This window comes from Rhamphochromis sp. 'chilingali' (genome assembly GCF_963969265.1).
Source record: "Rhamphochromis sp. 'chilingali' genome assembly, chromosome: 5".
Taxonomy (NCBI): domain Eukaryota; kingdom Metazoa; phylum Chordata; class Actinopteri; order Cichliformes; family Cichlidae; genus Rhamphochromis; species Rhamphochromis sp. 'chilingali'.
The window spans coordinates 4327229-4345272 of NC_137932.1; the positions used below are offsets into that span (position 1 = coordinate 4327229).

Consider the following 18044-nt stretch of genomic DNA (forward strand, 5'->3'; position numbering starts at 1 on the left):
GTCGCGGGGGGCGCTGGAGCCTATCCCAGCTGTCATAGGGCGAGAGGCAGGGTACACTTATTTAACTAATTTAACTAATATAAAATATAAAGACAATTGTCTTTATATTTTATATTACAGAATAACACTTTAAGCTTTAATCTGATGTAAGGGAATTTCTATTTCTAGAGCCAGAAAAATGCTGACATACCACAGACATACAGCATATCATCTGCAAAGTGTTTTGTTCCGGGTATGATGAAAAAGCAGTCCCTTTTTATTCCTGAAAGATTATGGTGTCATTGCATAGTTTGTCCAGCAGAGTGCGCTGCAGCTCTGTTGTTTACAATTCTGCACCGTTTGCAACATAACGATGATATGGAAGGACTTTAAGGACATGGGTGGTGTCCTTAAAGCACAAGAGAATAGAAACAACTTTATTGTTTGTCACAAAGCAGCGGAGAGAAAAGTCATCAGTGACACCGCTCTAAATAGAAACAAGTAACACAAACACTGATAAAGGGCATCAGAGTTAAACATCAGTCTGTAATAATACAAGGATATAACATCATTAAAAAAAATTATTCAAAATATTTACAGCTGAGGGATAAACGATCCTCTGTTGACCTTTGTCTTAGCCAAGGGGACTCGATTATGCCAGCCTGATGGTAACAGCACTGATGGAGATGATGCAAGGGGGTTCTGTGTGGTCACATGGCCTTCCTAGTAAGTGACCCAATACCACTCACTCAGACAGCGGTGCTTGAATAGAACCTGTTTTCTCACCAGCCTGTTTGGTAATCAGAGAGTGTTGTGTATAACAGTGAGGCTGTACCAGGATGAAATCAGAGTCAGTGACAGGCGTTAAACCAGCCATACTGATATAAAATCTAAGTATCCTCAGTATTTATGGTCCTCGTTGAGTCTTTTTGCGCAGAGGTCTGGAGAGTCCAGGCGACGTTGGTGGAAAATTGACAAACAGTGAACGTATCAGTATGTCTTGAACTTAACTCCATATAAAGAGCAACTCCCTGGAAATGGCATTTGTCATGACCTCATAAGAGTCTGTTTACTTTGACCTTTTAATGTATTGCACTAAGAACAGCTCTCTTATCTGCATTTAATGTTTGCTTTACTAGTCTGGTTGCATCTGTAACAAGCAACCTGGTAATCAAAACTCTAATCTAATCTAAAAATCAGAAGCAATAAAGACATTACTACATGAGTCAACTTAGTTTTTGCGTCAAGAAAAATTTCATGCATTTTGCAATTGTTTACATGGTTTACCAATATTCTAAAAGGTACTCGTACTAGAATCATAATTGTAAACTAGTTTCTAATAAAACAATATGGCTTAAATAAGAAAATACATTAAAAGCAATGTGTACAGTCAAGATATAGATAGATAAGATATGGCAACAGTGAAGCTGCTACGAAACACAATTACTGATTAATTTTGATAGTGAACAGTTCAGGCCACTGGTTTGACTTTTATGACTCACCTTCTACAGTAGAAACTTTCAAGGGAAAACCAGTGAAGGGTAATTACACACTGGCTACACCTGGCTGAACACTTCAACTACAGATTACAGCTTTGTAACAGTGACTCAGTCATATTGCAGTGCAGCTTTGGTACAATGAAAATGCAGATCCATTAAAATCAAAAGATCAAATGGAAATTCTTAGTTAGACTGTGACTATTATGAAAATGTGAAACATTAAGTTTCTTGGAAAAACAAAAGTCAAAGAAACCATCGTATTCATCTGTTTTTTTTATTTATTTATATTGAACTGGTAGTTATATTACATCTTAGACACTTTTCATTCTTTCAGTTGTTCAGATAGACAGACGATACATGCAGCAATCATCAGTCTTTGTGGTTAAAAATTGTGCGATAACACAGATTTACACACTTCTAAAAAGGGTAATGTCCACCAGAAATGAGCCCGCCACCCAAAAACCATCATTGGTGTTGTGAATTCCAATAATATATACACAGTATGGAAGTGTATGCATCTCAACTCAAGTCTATTCTAATCAGTGATTGAGGTATTGGTAATGTTCAAATAAAAAGGCAAACATAAGCATTTTCCCCCTTTAAGGCTGTGGTATAAATGTGCCCTGCAAATAAATACAGTTTCCCATTTAACCTCAAATCAAGTACAAAGGAGAAAAAAGTAATAAAAAAAACAAAACAGTACATCCAGTGTGCTGTATCCAAGTTAAAATAATGGCTACTTATTACCAAGTCAATAATCAGGAGTTTGAAGGCATCATAAAGAGGATCAGAGTGGTATGGTAACCTCTAAACATCATCAAATTGGAACATTTTTGTGCGCAGTGAACCGGTGGTATGCAAAATAAACCCAGCAACTGACTAATTTGTGTGAAAAAAAATTCAAAATTACTTATTGATATTTAGGATCAATAAATCATGGGTACACGCACATAAAAACATACCCCTGAACCACACCACATGCATTTTGCATTCGATAGAACAGATGTAACATTGGCTTCATAAATATCCACTCATGAACAATTTGTCAGCTTAACCTCGTTTCCAGCATGATGAAAACCTCTGTGCAGACTGCTCTTATACAAACAGGCCGGCGTCTGACAGAGAAAAACGAAAAGCATTTGTGGCTGCTTTCACTTTTTGGCTAAACATACACGTGTTCAACAGAAAGTAAATAATAAAACTTCACTGAAGCTAAACGACAGCCTGCAAAAACCTGCTAATGACTGGAGTGGAGTGAAGGTGGTCTGAGTGGTTTTAGTGATATAAACTTTCTAGAGTCACCCATTTCTACCATGGTCCTCTTGAGTTTGTCTGTGTAGCAACAGTACAGAGAAAGGTAGATCTTTAGGGATGTTTATGAGGAGCTGAGACCAGAGTCTGACTCGAGGTTTCCACCACGGTCCTTTGAGGCAATGCATGGTGCCAAGGAGCAGGGAATCGAGTAGCAGGAACAAGATGAGCTCTTTAGGGTCTCTGTAATAACCTCCTGCAGGGAGTGTTGTTCCTCTATCTGGAAGATGTTTGGCTGTTCTATTGAGTCCTCACCAATACTAGTTGTGGGGGGAAAAAAGAAAAAGAAAAGACATGCTAGCAGTTAGATCAGTGACAGTATCGAGTACACGAGCATGCTGGTACGATGGCACCAACACAATCAATGGCACAGAACAATCCACAGACAAAAGTACTAACAAACCTTTAGTTTATCTATTCCTCACATAATCTCCACCAAGCAACAGAAAATACTTCTGTTCTTCTCTAAACCATCAAGAAGAGTCATAATTTTACAGAAATTCACATTCATTATTTCCATGCACCCACATTAATACAATCAGCAGGATTTGTTGCATTCATTTGGGTCAGGGAAATGATTGCACTGGTGACCATTCTGTGAGTGAGAAGCTGCCTTTTTCTGCAAACATTTTAGATCCCATTAATCTTTGAAGACCTCAGTTTTTGTTTTTGAACCTGCTGGGTATGTTACATACCAGTGGCTTATAAGGTATTCCTTCCAATATGAAGTAGATGTTGTTGTGAATGGGCAATACACGCATTAAAAACTGGATGGCTCACTTTCTGAACCAAAGCAGATTAGGTCAAGTACGAACAAAAGCATCTATGATCCCTTTTGTAGGACACAATCATTATCGACATGTCTGTGTAAATATGTGCACTCAAAGGAAGTCAGATATGAGACTCCAATAATAATGAAAACATCACATATTGAGCGATGCAAGTCTAACATCCTTTCATGAAAGATGCTGTTAAATAGGTTCACAAAATAAAGACAGAGAGTTCAGTGCAATCAGCCCTTTTGTACATAGAGAGTTGTAGTAAAGGCAGACCATCCACAAGCCCCATAAGTGCAAAAGCAAAACAAACAAACAAACAAACAAAAGAACATATTTGTGAAGAATAATGCTATTATACCCGACAAAGTACCTTTGTGAGCTATTTAAAACTACACAGTGAGTATGCATGCTTTAATAGGTGGCTTAGTGTTAAGCAACATTCATATTTTAGTACTACGCGAATAAGATTAAAACTAGGTGTTAAAGTAGTTCATACACAAGCCAACGCCTCCAGAGGTGCCGTCTCATGCACCAAACAAACCATTTGCTCTTGCTGCCTTCTTTGTTTCAAAGTTCAACATCACCGTGTACAGTTTAAAATTAAGCATGTAATAAGGAGGCCTTTCAAAGCATACCCAAACAATACAGGCATTATTAAAAAGGAAGTGAAGCCGCTTTCAGCTAACGAAACTAGGAAATGATGAACATGGCAGTTGACCAATCAAAACAACTTTGATTATTACAATTACATTTTAGAAAAATGCAAAGCATTAACCACTGCTACCTGAACATTAAGTGGAATATGGAAGGAAAAGATGATAAGTCAACCGTCTTGCATCATTGTCGAGAACATCCTTTTGTTCTTTCAGCTTTTAATGAGTGAGATTCATTCAAGCTTTATTTTTAAAGGGGCAAAAACAAGCCAAGGAGTGTTCAGAGGGAAAATAAACAAAAACACAGCCAGAAACCAGAGAGACATTACGGGAATCTGGAGAACTTGAGTCTAAATATGGAACCAAGCTTTCAGAAATTCTGTAAGAAAGAAGCACAGTTATAACAACAACTACCTGGAGAGGTCAACTGGTTTGTGATGGGTTAAAACAGGTGTTAAACACAAACTAGAGTGTGCGCGGCTGTTGTCTTTTCTGCAGGGGTCTGCAGAAATCTGGGGGAAAGTGCTAACGGGAATGTAGAGTCACTGTCATTGTACAGTCAGACACGGAACTGAAACTGATAACAAACAGGCTCTGCTGACCACGCAGCTTTGCTAAAGACCAGAGAAAACCCTGTCACCCTGCCTACAGCTCCAGCCAAGCTTTATGTAACAGCACTGGCACATTGTGTGCATTCATTTTACACTCACAAATTAGTCAATGAATACTCAAAGCTTTTGTGTCAAAAGCTACGCCAGTACCAAATAATTAAAATGTGTCCCGGCACTGAATTATATAACTCTGTAAACCTGAAAAAGAAGCCGGAAAGCAGCTCAGTATTGTACTCCGTAATAAGAAAAGGACCTTGGAATGCAATAATCCCTGATAAACCTGAAAGGCCTCTGAAATACCCTACAGTCTCAGCCAGAGCAGAAACACAATAGAGTGTGGAGTACAAAGTGATATTTAACAAGCAGGTGTTTCAGATACTTTGTGTATACTTTACTATATTATCAGTGTTGGTTTCTTTACTGTAGAAGTTAGTAGCTCATTTAGTGAGTTACAATTCTCTGTGCCAAAGCACAGATAGCATATTTGTAGAGTGGATAAAATAATGATTTTGTTCCTTTGTAGGTGATGATTAAAAGGAGCTTCCACTTTCAACTAGTATCAATTAAACATTGTACTAGATGTAAATTGTACTGCCACTGCCATCTTGAAGCTATACTGCCTAGACTGTGACAATGTTAATGATATTAGTAGGTGGCAGGTGTAGATAACATACACAGCATGTACCAAAACAGCTCTAAATGCAAACTCAGACTCTGCAATACAAGTCACGTGTGTATATCTGTGTGAACATACAGATATATAACATATCTGTTAATCATTTATGTGCAGAGCACTGCCAAATGAGTCAGCCCCGAAACAACACAACAGTAACATAATGTTCCTGAAACTTAATAAAACACAAAGCAAAATGCTCGGAAAGGAATTCACTGGTCTCCTATTAGAGGACAATTGGACCGAGGAAATACTGTGACTCGGCTGACATGTAAAGCAAGCCTAACGATGTGAATCCTATAAGTCTGACAAGTAACATAATCACAAGCTCCAAGAGAACATAATGACAACAAAGTGAGGAGCCCACAGGCCTGGAAATTCACACAACAATATTGCTCCTTACCTTGAACCTTGAAATAGTCTATGCAACAATAAATTAACATGGCAGCCACAGATAAGCAAGGTTAACTCAGCCTACCTGTCATAGATGAGCCCGTCGATTCCCTGCTCTCTCAGCTTCCTTCTGGTTTCGTGATCATTGTTGTCATCCCCCCAGCTGAATACCACTAAGCCTTTAGACTGGGCATCCCCAATGTAGCTAAGGTACTTTAACAGCTCTTCTGTGTGGGCGCTGATTCCCTGGAAAACGACAGTCATATATAGATTAGATTAAATACGGTCCATCCTAAAAAATAAATAAATACCTTCTTACATAAAGTGGTGAGGATGAATCACTAAAGTACTCTCAGCCCTTCGGACTGAAACATTCGAGATGACTGACTATACACAACATATTCAGTAGCACTTATAAAAAGAACATTACACTGAAAAACCTGAAGACTAATCATTGTAGTAAAGCACACGGTTGTATCTCACCAGAATATTTTCACTCTGGGCGAAGCTCATGGCAATTTTAGTGGACTGGCACCGGATGTCCATCATCTCAGGATACTTCTCTGAAATTCCCTGAGTGAGGAAGAGGATGGGGTACTTGTTCTGCTTATGACGCACCCTGAAGGACAAGCAAAAACAGATATCACAAACTGCTGGAAAGCACCTATTAATAACTAAATGCTGGAAGGGCAACATCTGTTCATGAGTTCAATCTAGTAAGAGAATAGGAGAATCAAGCAGCTAAACATCCAGAGCCATGCTTTACTATGAGACTGAACTACCTAAAGGTGCCCTAACAAAGAGATTTTTCAGCAACAACTTATTTAAAGCAACTCTTGTAAAAACACAGTCTGAGGAATTTCAAAAAATAAGTAAATAAAAAAAAAAAATAAAAAAATCTTTTTTTAATATCGATATATATATATAGAGATATATATCTATCTATCTATATATATATATATATATATATATAGATAGATGGGAATGGGGATGTGGCGTACAACACTAGAGGCCAACTCCAAGCCCATAGCACAAGTCACCATCAAGTGCGGGATCTACCAAGGAGATGCTCTGTCCCCACTGCTGTTCTGCATAGGCCTGAACCCCCTCAGTGAGATCATTAACAAGACTGGCTACGGATACCGACTACGGAACGGAGCAGTTGTCAGCCACCTCCTGTACATGGATGACATCAAGCTGTATGCCAAGAGTGAACGAGACATCGATTCACTGATCCACACTACCAGGCTATACAGCAATGACATTGGAATGTCGTTCGGACTGGAGAAGTGTAGTCGGATGGTAACAAAGAGAGGGAAGGTAGTCAGAACTGAGGGGATTGAACTACCAGAAGGCAACATTGCAGACATAGAGGACAGTTACAAGTACTTGGGGATCCCGCAGGCGAATGGGAACCATGAAGAGGCCGCTAGAAAAGCTGCAACCACCAAGTACCTGCAGAGGGTCAGGCAAGTCCTGAGGAGTCAGCTGAACGGTAAGAACAAGATCCGGGCCATCAACACGTACGCCCTGCCCGTGATCAGGTACCCTGCTGGGGTAATAGGCTGGCCAAAGGAGGAGATAGAAGCCACTGACATAAAGACAAGAAAGCTCCTTACCATGCATGGAGGGTTTCACCCCAAGTCCAGCACCCTGAGGCTGTACGCTAAGCGGAAGGAAGGGGGCCGGGGACTGGTGAGTGTCAGCACCACAGTCCAGGATGAGACAACGAACATCCAAGAATACATTGGGAAGATGGCCCCAACTGACCGAGTGCTCAGTGAATACCTCAGGCAGCAGAAACCCAAGAAAGAGGAGGGAGACGAGGAACCATCATGGAAGGACAGGCCCCTGCACGGTATGTACCACCGGCAGATAGAGGAGGTGGCTGATATCCAGAAATCCTACCAGTGGCTGGACAAAGCTGGACTGAAAGACAGCACAGAGGCACTAATCATGGCAGCACAAGAACAAGCTCTGAGCACAAGATCCATAGAGGCTGGGGTCTATCACACCAGGCAAGACCCCAGGTGCAGGCTGTGTAAAGATGCCCCAGAGACAATCCAGCACATAACAGCAGGGTGCAAGATGCTAGCAGGCAAGGCATACATGGAACGCCATAACCAAGTGGCCGGCATAGTGTACAGGAACATCTGTGCCGAGTATAACCTGGCAGTCCCGAGGTCAAAATGGGAGATGCCCCCAAGGGTGGTGGAGAATGACCGAGCTAAGATCCTGTGGGACTTCCAGATACAGACGGACAAAATGGTGGTGGCTAACCAACCAGACATAGTGGTGGTAGACAAACAGAAGAAGACGGCTGTAGTGATCGATGTAGCGGTTCCGAATGACAGCAATATCAGGAAGAAGGAACACGAGAAGCTGGAGAAATACCAAGGGCTCAGAGAAGAGCTCGAGAGGATGTGGAGGGTGAAGGTAACGGTGGTCCCCGTGGTAATCGGAGCACTAGGTGCGGTGACTCCCAAGATAGGCGAGTGGCTCCAGCAGATCCCGGGAACAACATCGGAGATCTCTGTCCAGAAGAGCGCAGTCCTGGGAACAGCTAAGATACTGCGCAGGACCCTCAAGCTCCCAGGCCTCTGGTAGAGGATCCGAGCTTGAAGGATAAACCGCCCGCAGGGGCGTGCTGGGTGTTTTTTTTTTTTTATATATATATATATATATATATATATATATATATATATATATATATATATATATATATATATATATATATATATATATATATATATATCTAATAATTAATAATGTGTACTCCGTAATAAGAAAAGGATATCTATCTATATATATCTCTCTATCTATCTATATATCTCTATCTATATATATATATATATTTTTTTTTTTGGAATATACACTTTATCCATCCACATATAAGTGTTTACCATTTGTGAATACCAGAGAGTTTATCTCATGAGTGTTAGCATGTGCCCCTTTTAATCCTTTTGCACTCACATGGTGCAGATGTCCGGGTCAAAACAGGAGAACACGATGCGTCTTTTTCCACCTTTCTGCAGAACATCTGTCAGGACAATGTCCAAAAAGGTGTTCATGTTGAAGTAAGATGATAAGTTTCCGTCCCATGACCCGTCCTGTCAATACAAAGCATCACCAACAACGTCAGGTTACTTTGACAATGACAGTCTTGAACTTTTGACTTTACTTCTGAATATTAACCTTCATCTGGCAGATCCACTTGAGCTCGATATTGAAGCCGACGTTTTCAGGAACAGCTTGGAAGATCTGTAGAGAGGTACAGAGCAAAATCCTTTATTACACTGGGACATAAAAATCAGACTAAGAGGAAGAGATGAAGATGGTTCAATCAAATTATGTCATTTACCTGTGAGAGCGAGGGGAATGGCTGATGCTCATCAATTTCATCTTCATCATCCAGCAAATCTGAGCAAACGAAAACAGATTACTCTACATTGTACGAGTTATCCCCAACATTCAACAAATCTTTACAAGATGATGTGTACAAAACAAGCTTGGATAAACAGTGTCATCTACAGTGTACAAAACAACAAATCATTGCTTAAATAAAATAACTTATCTTAAACACCTCATGCAACAAAACCTCTATAAACATGACAATATAATTTCATAACCAAGCCATTTTACTCTTTGAACCAAGGTCTTAGCATGATCATGTGAGTATTGAAAGAATAAATGAATGAATGAATGAATAAATAAATAAATGCACACCTTTGTGATCGTTTACTTTCATTGCAGTGACATGAGCCAGCTGTAAAAAAAAACAAAAAAACAAAAACAAATAAACAAACCAAAAATACATCCATCCATCCATCTTCATCCGCTTTATCCGAGGCCGGGTCGCGGGGGCAGCAGCCTAAGCAAAGAGGCCCAGACCTCCCTCTCCCCAGCCACCTCCTCCAGCTTGTCCGGGGGAACACCAAGGCGTTCCCAGGCCAGCCGAGAGATATAATCTCTCCAGCGTGTCCTGGGTCTGCCCCGGGGCCTCTTCCCAGTGAGACATGCCTGGAACACCTCACCCAGGAGGCGCCCAGGGGGCATCCTTGTCAGATGCCCGAACCACCTCAGCTGGCTCCTTTCGATGTGGAGCAGCAGCTGCTCTCCTCTGAGCCCCTCCCGGATGGCCGAACTTCTCACTCTATCTCTAAGGGAGAGGCCAGCCACCCTTCGGAGGAAGCTCATTTCTGCCGCTTGTATCCACGATCTCGTTCTTTCGGTCACTACCCACAGCTCGTGGCCATAGGTGAGGGTAGGGACGTAGATCGACCGGTAAATTGAGAGCTTCGCTTTTACACTCAGCTCCCTCTTCACCATGACGGACCGGTGCAGCGTCTGCATTACTGCAGCTGCAGCCCCAATCCGTCCGTCGATCTCTGGCTCCCTTCTCCCATCACTCGCGAACAAGACCCCGAGATACTTGAACTCCTCCACTTGGGGCAGGAACTCAGCCCCAAAAATACATAAACTAATTAAAAACAACCCCGCCCCAAAAACTTTTTGCATTAACATCCTTCACCAAGTTTCATAGTTTTAAAGAAACTGATCAGAGTGTAAAATGTAATCAATTCCACCAAAATTCAAGCTGGTAGATTTTTTTTTCCTGCAGTCTTGCTAAATGATTGTTAGGTAACAATCTGACCTCTGCATCAGTGCAGGGGACCATGATGTTTCTTGTATGATCAATAAAGCAATCAATAGGATTTTTTTTTTTTTTTTTTATAAACTCGCTCTTTCCCCCATTACCGTTTTAGGCAAACAGGTGGGTAAATGTAGTGTTGGTTCAAATGTGATACTATGAATATCTATACACATCAGAAAAAAAAGGAGCTTTTCACTATGATCTACTCCACTGAGCATTTGATTTTATTCTGGTGTTGACAACAGAAGCAGAGGAAAGGCATCCATCCATCCATCATCTGTAAGAAGTTTTGCAGACTTTCTTTTGTTCTACAGCTGTTATAACTGTTAGGAAAGGTATGGTTTGGAAACCTTTTACCTTTCTGTGCAGAGGTATAGCTCAGGAATTATAGGTCAAGCTGTCTGATTGATGACATTCCTAAGCTGACACAATCATGACAGACAGATTTAACTTGAACAGCATTATTACCTTCAAAAGCTGCAGCTGGTCATATGTCAGGTCTTTGACTGGCACCTCAATGAGTTCCAGGTTCTTGTCATTTTTCTGTTGAGTGTGAGACAAAATATTAGCACGACATGGGAAACTGATCATGCAGTGCTACTATGAATTTCTCTCATTAGCTCTGAGGAGCCAATTACAATCATAGTTTACCTTCTTAGTGGATATGCAGCAAGTCAGGTCATGGTATACAATAGGAACAGCATCCTTGGAGAGGTGAACATCGAACTCTACGAAGGCTACGCCCTGTGAATACAGAAAGAAAACTAATTTAGTAGATGCAATAGCAGGGCAGTAGTACTGACTCATGCAATAATCTTCTTGGTGACTTACATGCTTAGCAGCACTTTTAAATGAGGCTATTGTGTTTTCTCTGATTCTGTGGTGCCTGTTAAACACAAAATATCCACAAGATCACATAAAATATTCCATGATGGATGTCACTGGTTATATCATCATGTCAAAATGTGTGATGAACCATATCTTGAAAACAATCTGAATATTATCTGAAGACAAACACAAAGCAGCAAATGTTTAATTTTAAGTTGGGTAGTAGTTAAAGATCATCACTCACTTGGCTGCATGGGTGCTGCCTGCTCCCCTGTGACCCACATCCAAAGTACCTCTCTTTTTCCAGTACTTGGTGTATGAAGAGCTCATGTCACACTGCAGTCCCTGGATGGGTCGGATTACCAGGTAATCCACTAAAATGAATTAATAAGTTAACATCTTTGTACATTCACAGTATGCATAAGTTCTGGCAAACATGTAAAAGGAAGCTCAAGCTGGTCATAAATTTATGTAGATTTTGTATCTCATTTTGTCATAAATAAATATTTGAGGGGGGGAAAAAAAGGGAAAACTTACCTCTTACTTTTCCAATGGTCTGCCTGGAATCTCGTCCCATTATGGGAAGAGTGACTACTCCAATATCATTGCCACTCTCCAAAAATGAAGAAGAGAGGAGGCAGGCAGCGCCCACATGTCCTGGATGGATGTCCCCCTGGACTACATGCTCACTCAGATCCTCCTGTTAACAAAAACACTAGATTACTACAACACAATTCAATTTACCTAAATAAATACCAGCTGTGCTGCTTTCCCTTCCTTTCACCATCAACTACCAGATGTACAGAATTATTAGAGACAGTGATCCCAGGAGGATTACCTCAAAGAACTCAAATGTGAGCTCAAGGTTATCTGGGTCCATGGTGTGAATACTGTACTCAGTCCACTGGGAAGGCTCCAGAGCATAGCCACACTCAGGCTGCGAGTGGCGTGACTTATAGCCATTGGCACTAATCATACTGATTTCCAGAGTGGTGGTCATCTTGTGCCAAGATGAAGGACTGAGCTCGTTATCTTCCTCATCGTCTTCCTCTTCCTCAACGCCCTCTAATGTCAACTTGATCCTGCATAAACAGGTACAACAGTTCAGATAAAACCACATTCAAACACATACTGTAAAGACATTTTGCATCGAATGATAAAGCTTATAATTTCAGCTGTCGTTTATAGATACTTATGCAGGACTTCTTGAACTCAGGTGAAAGATCGATCAGGTAACGACTGCACATTAACGATCTGTGCCCTGATACTTTCTCTAGCTGGTTTTAAATTTAGCCTCTGTGTAATCAATACCTGAAGCGAGACTTCTTGAATTTTTTCTTAGTGATGGACACTGGAGCCTTCTTGGAATGGTGCAGACGTAAGCGAATTTCTGTCTGACATGTCAGCCACCCAGAGTCAACACAGTTTATCCCATCTGCAGAAAGAGAAGACACAGACAGGAAAGCATGTGATCAGACTTCACACCCACTCTGTGTCTCATGAATGCTGACCACAGAACTGGTGATGGCTATAATATTTGAAGAAAGGAACTATAATGTAATTAAAAATCTATGACACACAACAAAGTGCAGTTATTGCACTTTGTTACTGTGTGCTTTTTTTTGGCATTTTTAATTCCAACTTACTGTGAAATCCAAACTGTCCATCATCAATATTCTGGTGTGTTGCTGCAGTAAAGGAGAAGAGAATTAAAAATGGGACAAAGGGATCTCATGGAGACAAAAGTTGAAGTCAAATCAAACCAGAGCATTCGAGAATTTTCCAAACTGATCTGGAATAAACATAGTATTTTAAATTTTATTTTAACTTGTCACTTAGAATAAACAACAGAAATCAAAGAACGCAGTACTTCTAAAAAATTCCTACTGCAGCAGGAAATGCTTTTTTAAAGGACTAAAATAGCACACAAAAATAAGAATAGGTGATAAGGTGCGGTCAAAGAAGGAAATCAGTGGGGTGCGTAAGCAGCATTTCAAGCTCATTTTGAATGAGTTTTTTTTTTTTTAACAACACAAGCTTGTTAACAAAGAGAGCTTTACAGTAACAGATCATAATATCGGCTGCACTGCAGTGTCTCCTCCTTGGATCAGGATTATTGTACATCTTTTTCGCCAAATATCTCCCCAAAGCATACGCACAGCATCAAAAAGGCAAAAAGCTCCAGGCAGACAAGGTTTAAAGAGGAAACACTGCAGCCAGGTGGAAATGGCAATTCAGGCGTGAGTGTTATCCAAAACAACAAAACCCTCAGTAGGATAAGCCTGAACAGACTCTACACTGGTGTTTACAGGTAACTGTTAGAATAGAGAATGGGGGGTTTAAAGGGGGGTTGAGTATGACACACTTAATCAATCCCAACCCAACCAAACCTTGAACAGTTTTCTGTTGGTCTATACCTGTGGGGCTCATCGTGCGGGGGCGATGATGGGTCTCCCACATATTGACTATCACTTGACAGGGACCACCTGCACTCTGCAATTCCAATGTTTGGTACAATGTTAGGGTTTTCAAATCAGACACATTAACCTACTTTTCAGTCTGGTCTCAAAGCTGTCTTTGGACCAGACCGTGAGAAAGGAATTAGAGCCAGCATAGTCACCGATCCCCAGAAAGGGCAGTCAGCCACCATGGATTGAAATCTGAAAAGTGGATTTGTTAGTGACGTGTAAAAAAAAAAAGAAAAAAGGAGGAAACATTTCTTTGTTTATGTTATCTTCTTTTAACTAAGTAATAGTCACAACAGAAACAACATGTATATACCAATACATTTTTAGAGGGAAAACCTCCCTAGAAGACTCAATGGCTGTCGATTCACCACCTAGTTAAAGACATCTTGTCATTTATTTAAAATCTTCTTTTTTTTTTGCCTGTTAGGACTTTTTAAACACAATAATATAACTTGAGTTGAAGTGCGACAAAACAAAAACAAAGAAACAAAAAAAACCAAACCCAACATACTTCATAAAATGGGAGCTGTTCTTAAATTAAACCAGTAAGGCATCAAGTGTGAGCTTGCAGAGATTTCTCTGTAATCTACATAGCATCTTGTCGAAAACACAGTACAAACACATTATGAAATCAGGTTAAGTCATCCTCACACAAAGAGCGCTCCACCTGCTTTAGAAAAAGCATAAAAACACACTATGTTTAGGCTAAACAAAGTCAACAAAAACTGTAGCAAAGCATGCACAGTGGGTGTTTTTTCCTTCCAAGGAATTTTGATCTCTGCTCTCTCAGTTTGTTTTCTATGCCTATTTTCACACACGAGGCTTCGAGGTGCAATGAAGGCCCACTGCTAGATTAGAGGAGGCCACCTGGGCAGTTTGTCTGTGGCTGACCAACACTGACAGATGTTTCTGAGAATGTAAACACAGAGGTACAGGCAGTCACACAGCGTTTGTGTAGATACCGTCTTAAACCAGGGCAACTGATATGCTTTCTAATATTTATTCTCACAAATTGGTATAAACTGTTGAGGTTTACAATGACTTTTGCTATATGGAAGAACTTCAGGGATTTGAAAATGACATCAATAGAAAAAAATACTAAGGCTCAAAGAATCCCGCACACCACAATGACCCACAAAACTTGTTTCAAAACAAACAATAGCTAGTCTAGTCTATTCAGTGGCTCTTTTATGACTACGGGGGAATGAATCTTTCACATGGGGGACAATAAAATAATGAAAAGCAGCTCACCTTGGACTCTAGAAAGAAGCCTTTGAAATAGCGGTACTGGGTAACAACACCTTTAGGCACAGTGACTGTTGTAGTCCACATGCATCTACGGGGAAAAAACCCACACAGCTTACTTTTTTATTCTGACAAGGTAATTATAAATGACACTTGGCCACAAACTGTAAGGGGGGGGAGCAACCTGTATATAAGTATTTACAATATACACAAAAAAGTCTAACTTACTCATCACCACCAACAGGATGAAGAGTCACAGCTTTTTGGTGGCTCCAGCTTCCCAAGGCTTCACAGCTACCAACAACAGCAAATACCTCACCTATGGAAAATCCAAACAAGCCATGAACCCGATGAAACCTTATGAGAAAAAAATGAATGGGGCATGGCTACAAACTGAAACAAAGTCATCAGCCTTCTGATACAAGTATCGTGGAGAAAATAGGTTAAAGGTCACACCAAGTTTATCAGATATACCTGGGGATGCCTCTCCCCTGATTGCCAAAGTCACCTCACAGGTCTCCATTGTTTACACGGGAACAAACAAATAGGTGGCGCAAACAAGCTGTAAGATAATAACCATGAATTAGTTTGTGCAATTCTAAACTACAGATACAACTCATGCAATTTAAGCTAGAAAACATGCGGAGCACAGGACTGTTCAAAGTGAGGCCACGGTCTGCTAAAAACTTGCGACATTATCAAAATTACATTATCTAAGAAGTAATAGTAATGTAATTTATCTCATTAGCAACAGTTAGCGCGTTAACTCAAGGTAAAATGCACATTAATCTAGCTTATGTGTTAACAGAAATTGTGTCACAAAAACATCGTTAAAAATCCGAAAAGTAGAAGAATACAAACAGAAGCGACTAACCTTCTAAGTCTTGGTAGCTCTGTATCGGCTCCTGACACCCACGCGTAAGGAGAGCCCGCGGAAAACACACTACGCCTATCCCGCTGACAGCTCCCGGTCTAAGCGAAAGCCAATCTGAACAGCCGATCCAACAACACCCATCTCTGTTCAGAGAAACAAGCACCAGATAGACAGGAAGCTTTATCTCAAGAGAAAACAAAACACTCACTGAAAATATAACCCTGTTCTGACAGAAACCTTGCAAAACCCCTAAAGACACAACTAAGTGTTGATTTACTAAGAATTAACTGACTGACATGAAAGCTTCACCATTGTTTAGCTGATTTAGCAAACATCCGGAAGCGTGTGCGTCAAATGACCAGAAGTCACATACGACTTCCGGGATATATTTTTAAAAGTAAAACTACAGACCGAACGTCAACGAAATTATATCCAGAAGAACTTTGGTAAAGTTCTCCTGGATATATACATATCCATTTCTTTAGATTACACAAAATTAAGATACAAGTTTTTTATTAATATATGCTACTAAAACCTGTTGTGTACTTTTTCCATCTCATTGTCCAATATGATGGCTTTACCTGTGTTGAGGTTGTGAGATAGCTAAAAGAACCAGAACGAAATTTATGATCCATGATCATTGTGTTTTCATTTTTTTACATGTTTGGTGTACCGCTGGATTAACATTTTCACCTTTATTTATTATAATGAAAAAAATGCATTTTTTAAGACACCGTATTGTAAAACAGTGACAAATGAAAAGAAACTTTAAGACTATTGTATTGGGACACAGAATGTAGAGAAAATAACATTCAAAACTAATCAGCAATGTTTTCAATATTAGCATTTGCATCGACAACATTTGGACATTGTATTAAAAATTCACTTTTATTTTGTTATCATTTTCTCTTCTTGTATTTGGCTTCCGGTGACTACTTGGGGAAGCCGGTTCATACCGCTCTGCACCGGATCTGAGGCGCGTCAACTATGCCGCATTCGCGTACTTTTCAGAAACACGGCAATTATATGAGGTATGCCGGCAGAAAAACCTCGACCCCTGCCCACGTCGACTGCAGTAAAATATATTTCTGATAAATGTCTTACATGAAATCGCTTTTCTCACAAGGTCTTTTTTTCCCTTTTTTTTTTAAAATACTGTTTACAATCAAATGTACTCAGAAATAATATAAGCTTATAAAAATACACTGAAGAAAATCTTAAGCGTAGGAGCTTCTGAGAAGTCCACAATGCCACATCAACTGACTTTCTTAAGTTTGCTGCAATGCACCGGCAAACTAAAATATGTACAACAATGACAACGCATAGAAAAAAAAGTGTTGAGAAGTATCAACATACCATCAGCTGAAATCGATAAACCTGAGCATTTTCTTTGAAAATATGAGTTGTTTTTTAGACGAGGACGAAGTGCTCCGATATTAAATAGGAGGAGACGTTTGGGACAATTGCGTCATGAATCCGCCTTCTTGACTATTGAGAAAACAGATGTCCCACAAGTTGGCAATGATTTCCAAAACACACACACAGAGAAACAAATAGTCGTGTCTTTGGCAAGTCCTTTTCCACGAAAGCGTGAATTGCATAACTGAAATGCAAATGTGTGATAGCATATTTGCATTTCTCGACGTCCTTGGGTCAAGAGCAGATGATCATTTTTCACTGTTTGGGCAGTCTGGGACAGGGAGGGATCAGATGATGTGGCCTTTTAAACTCACTTACCCTCTCAGACTTATGCACTGGAGAGTGTAACCTTACTTTAAACACTGCATGGGCATTATAATTAAAACGCAAACTTTTATAAAAACAAATCGTAGAAAGCAGTTAATTATATTTCTGAAACGCCCATCCACTACTGATGCATTTTAAAGCAGGGTTGTCTTCACTGAGACTGGATGAACATTAGAAGTCTTACATGGTCAGACACTAATAGCCTATTACTGAAATAACTATAAATACGATCCAATGCAGATGAGCCAAAAACATTTTTTATTATTTTACTGTAGAGTATGTGGGAAAGGGTGTAACTACTGCAGCGGGTCAAGGGTTAAATGATAAATGC

At 40.1% G+C, this 18044-nt stretch overlaps 1 protein-coding gene across 3 annotated transcripts; it reads right to left on the reverse strand.

The window, feature by feature from the left end:
• Positions 1-1735: 1735 nt before the first annotated feature.
• On the reverse strand, positions 1736-17458 carry gpcpd1 (glycerophosphocholine phosphodiesterase 1). Of its 3 annotated transcripts, none has more exons than XM_080883884.1 (21): positions 17324-17458; positions 15968-16110; positions 15568-15655; positions 15322-15412; positions 15100-15184; positions 13798-13873; positions 13027-13068; positions 12692-12815; positions 12219-12462; positions 11918-12080; positions 11625-11754; positions 11384-11438; positions 11204-11296; positions 11021-11095; positions 9625-9664; positions 9260-9318; positions 9094-9159; positions 8872-9008; positions 6382-6517; positions 5984-6144; positions 1736-3049 (listed from the first exon to the last, which is right to left on the reverse strand). In XM_080883884.1, the coding sequence occupies exons 3-21, from the start codon at positions 15614-15616 to the stop codon at positions 2854-2856; spliced, it is 2022 nt and encodes a 673-aa protein (XP_080740010.1). In that variant the 5' UTR covers positions 15617-15655; positions 15968-16110; positions 17324-17458; the 3' UTR covers positions 1736-2853. The 3 variants fall into 3 exon arrangements, with proteins under 3 accessions (XP_080740010.1, XP_080740011.1, XP_080740009.1); XM_080883885.1 differs by lacking the exon at positions 17324-17458 and adding an exon at positions 16277-16336; XM_080883883.1 differs by lacking the exon at positions 17324-17458 and adding an exon at positions 16264-16327.
• Positions 17459-18044: the final 586 nt, after the last annotated feature.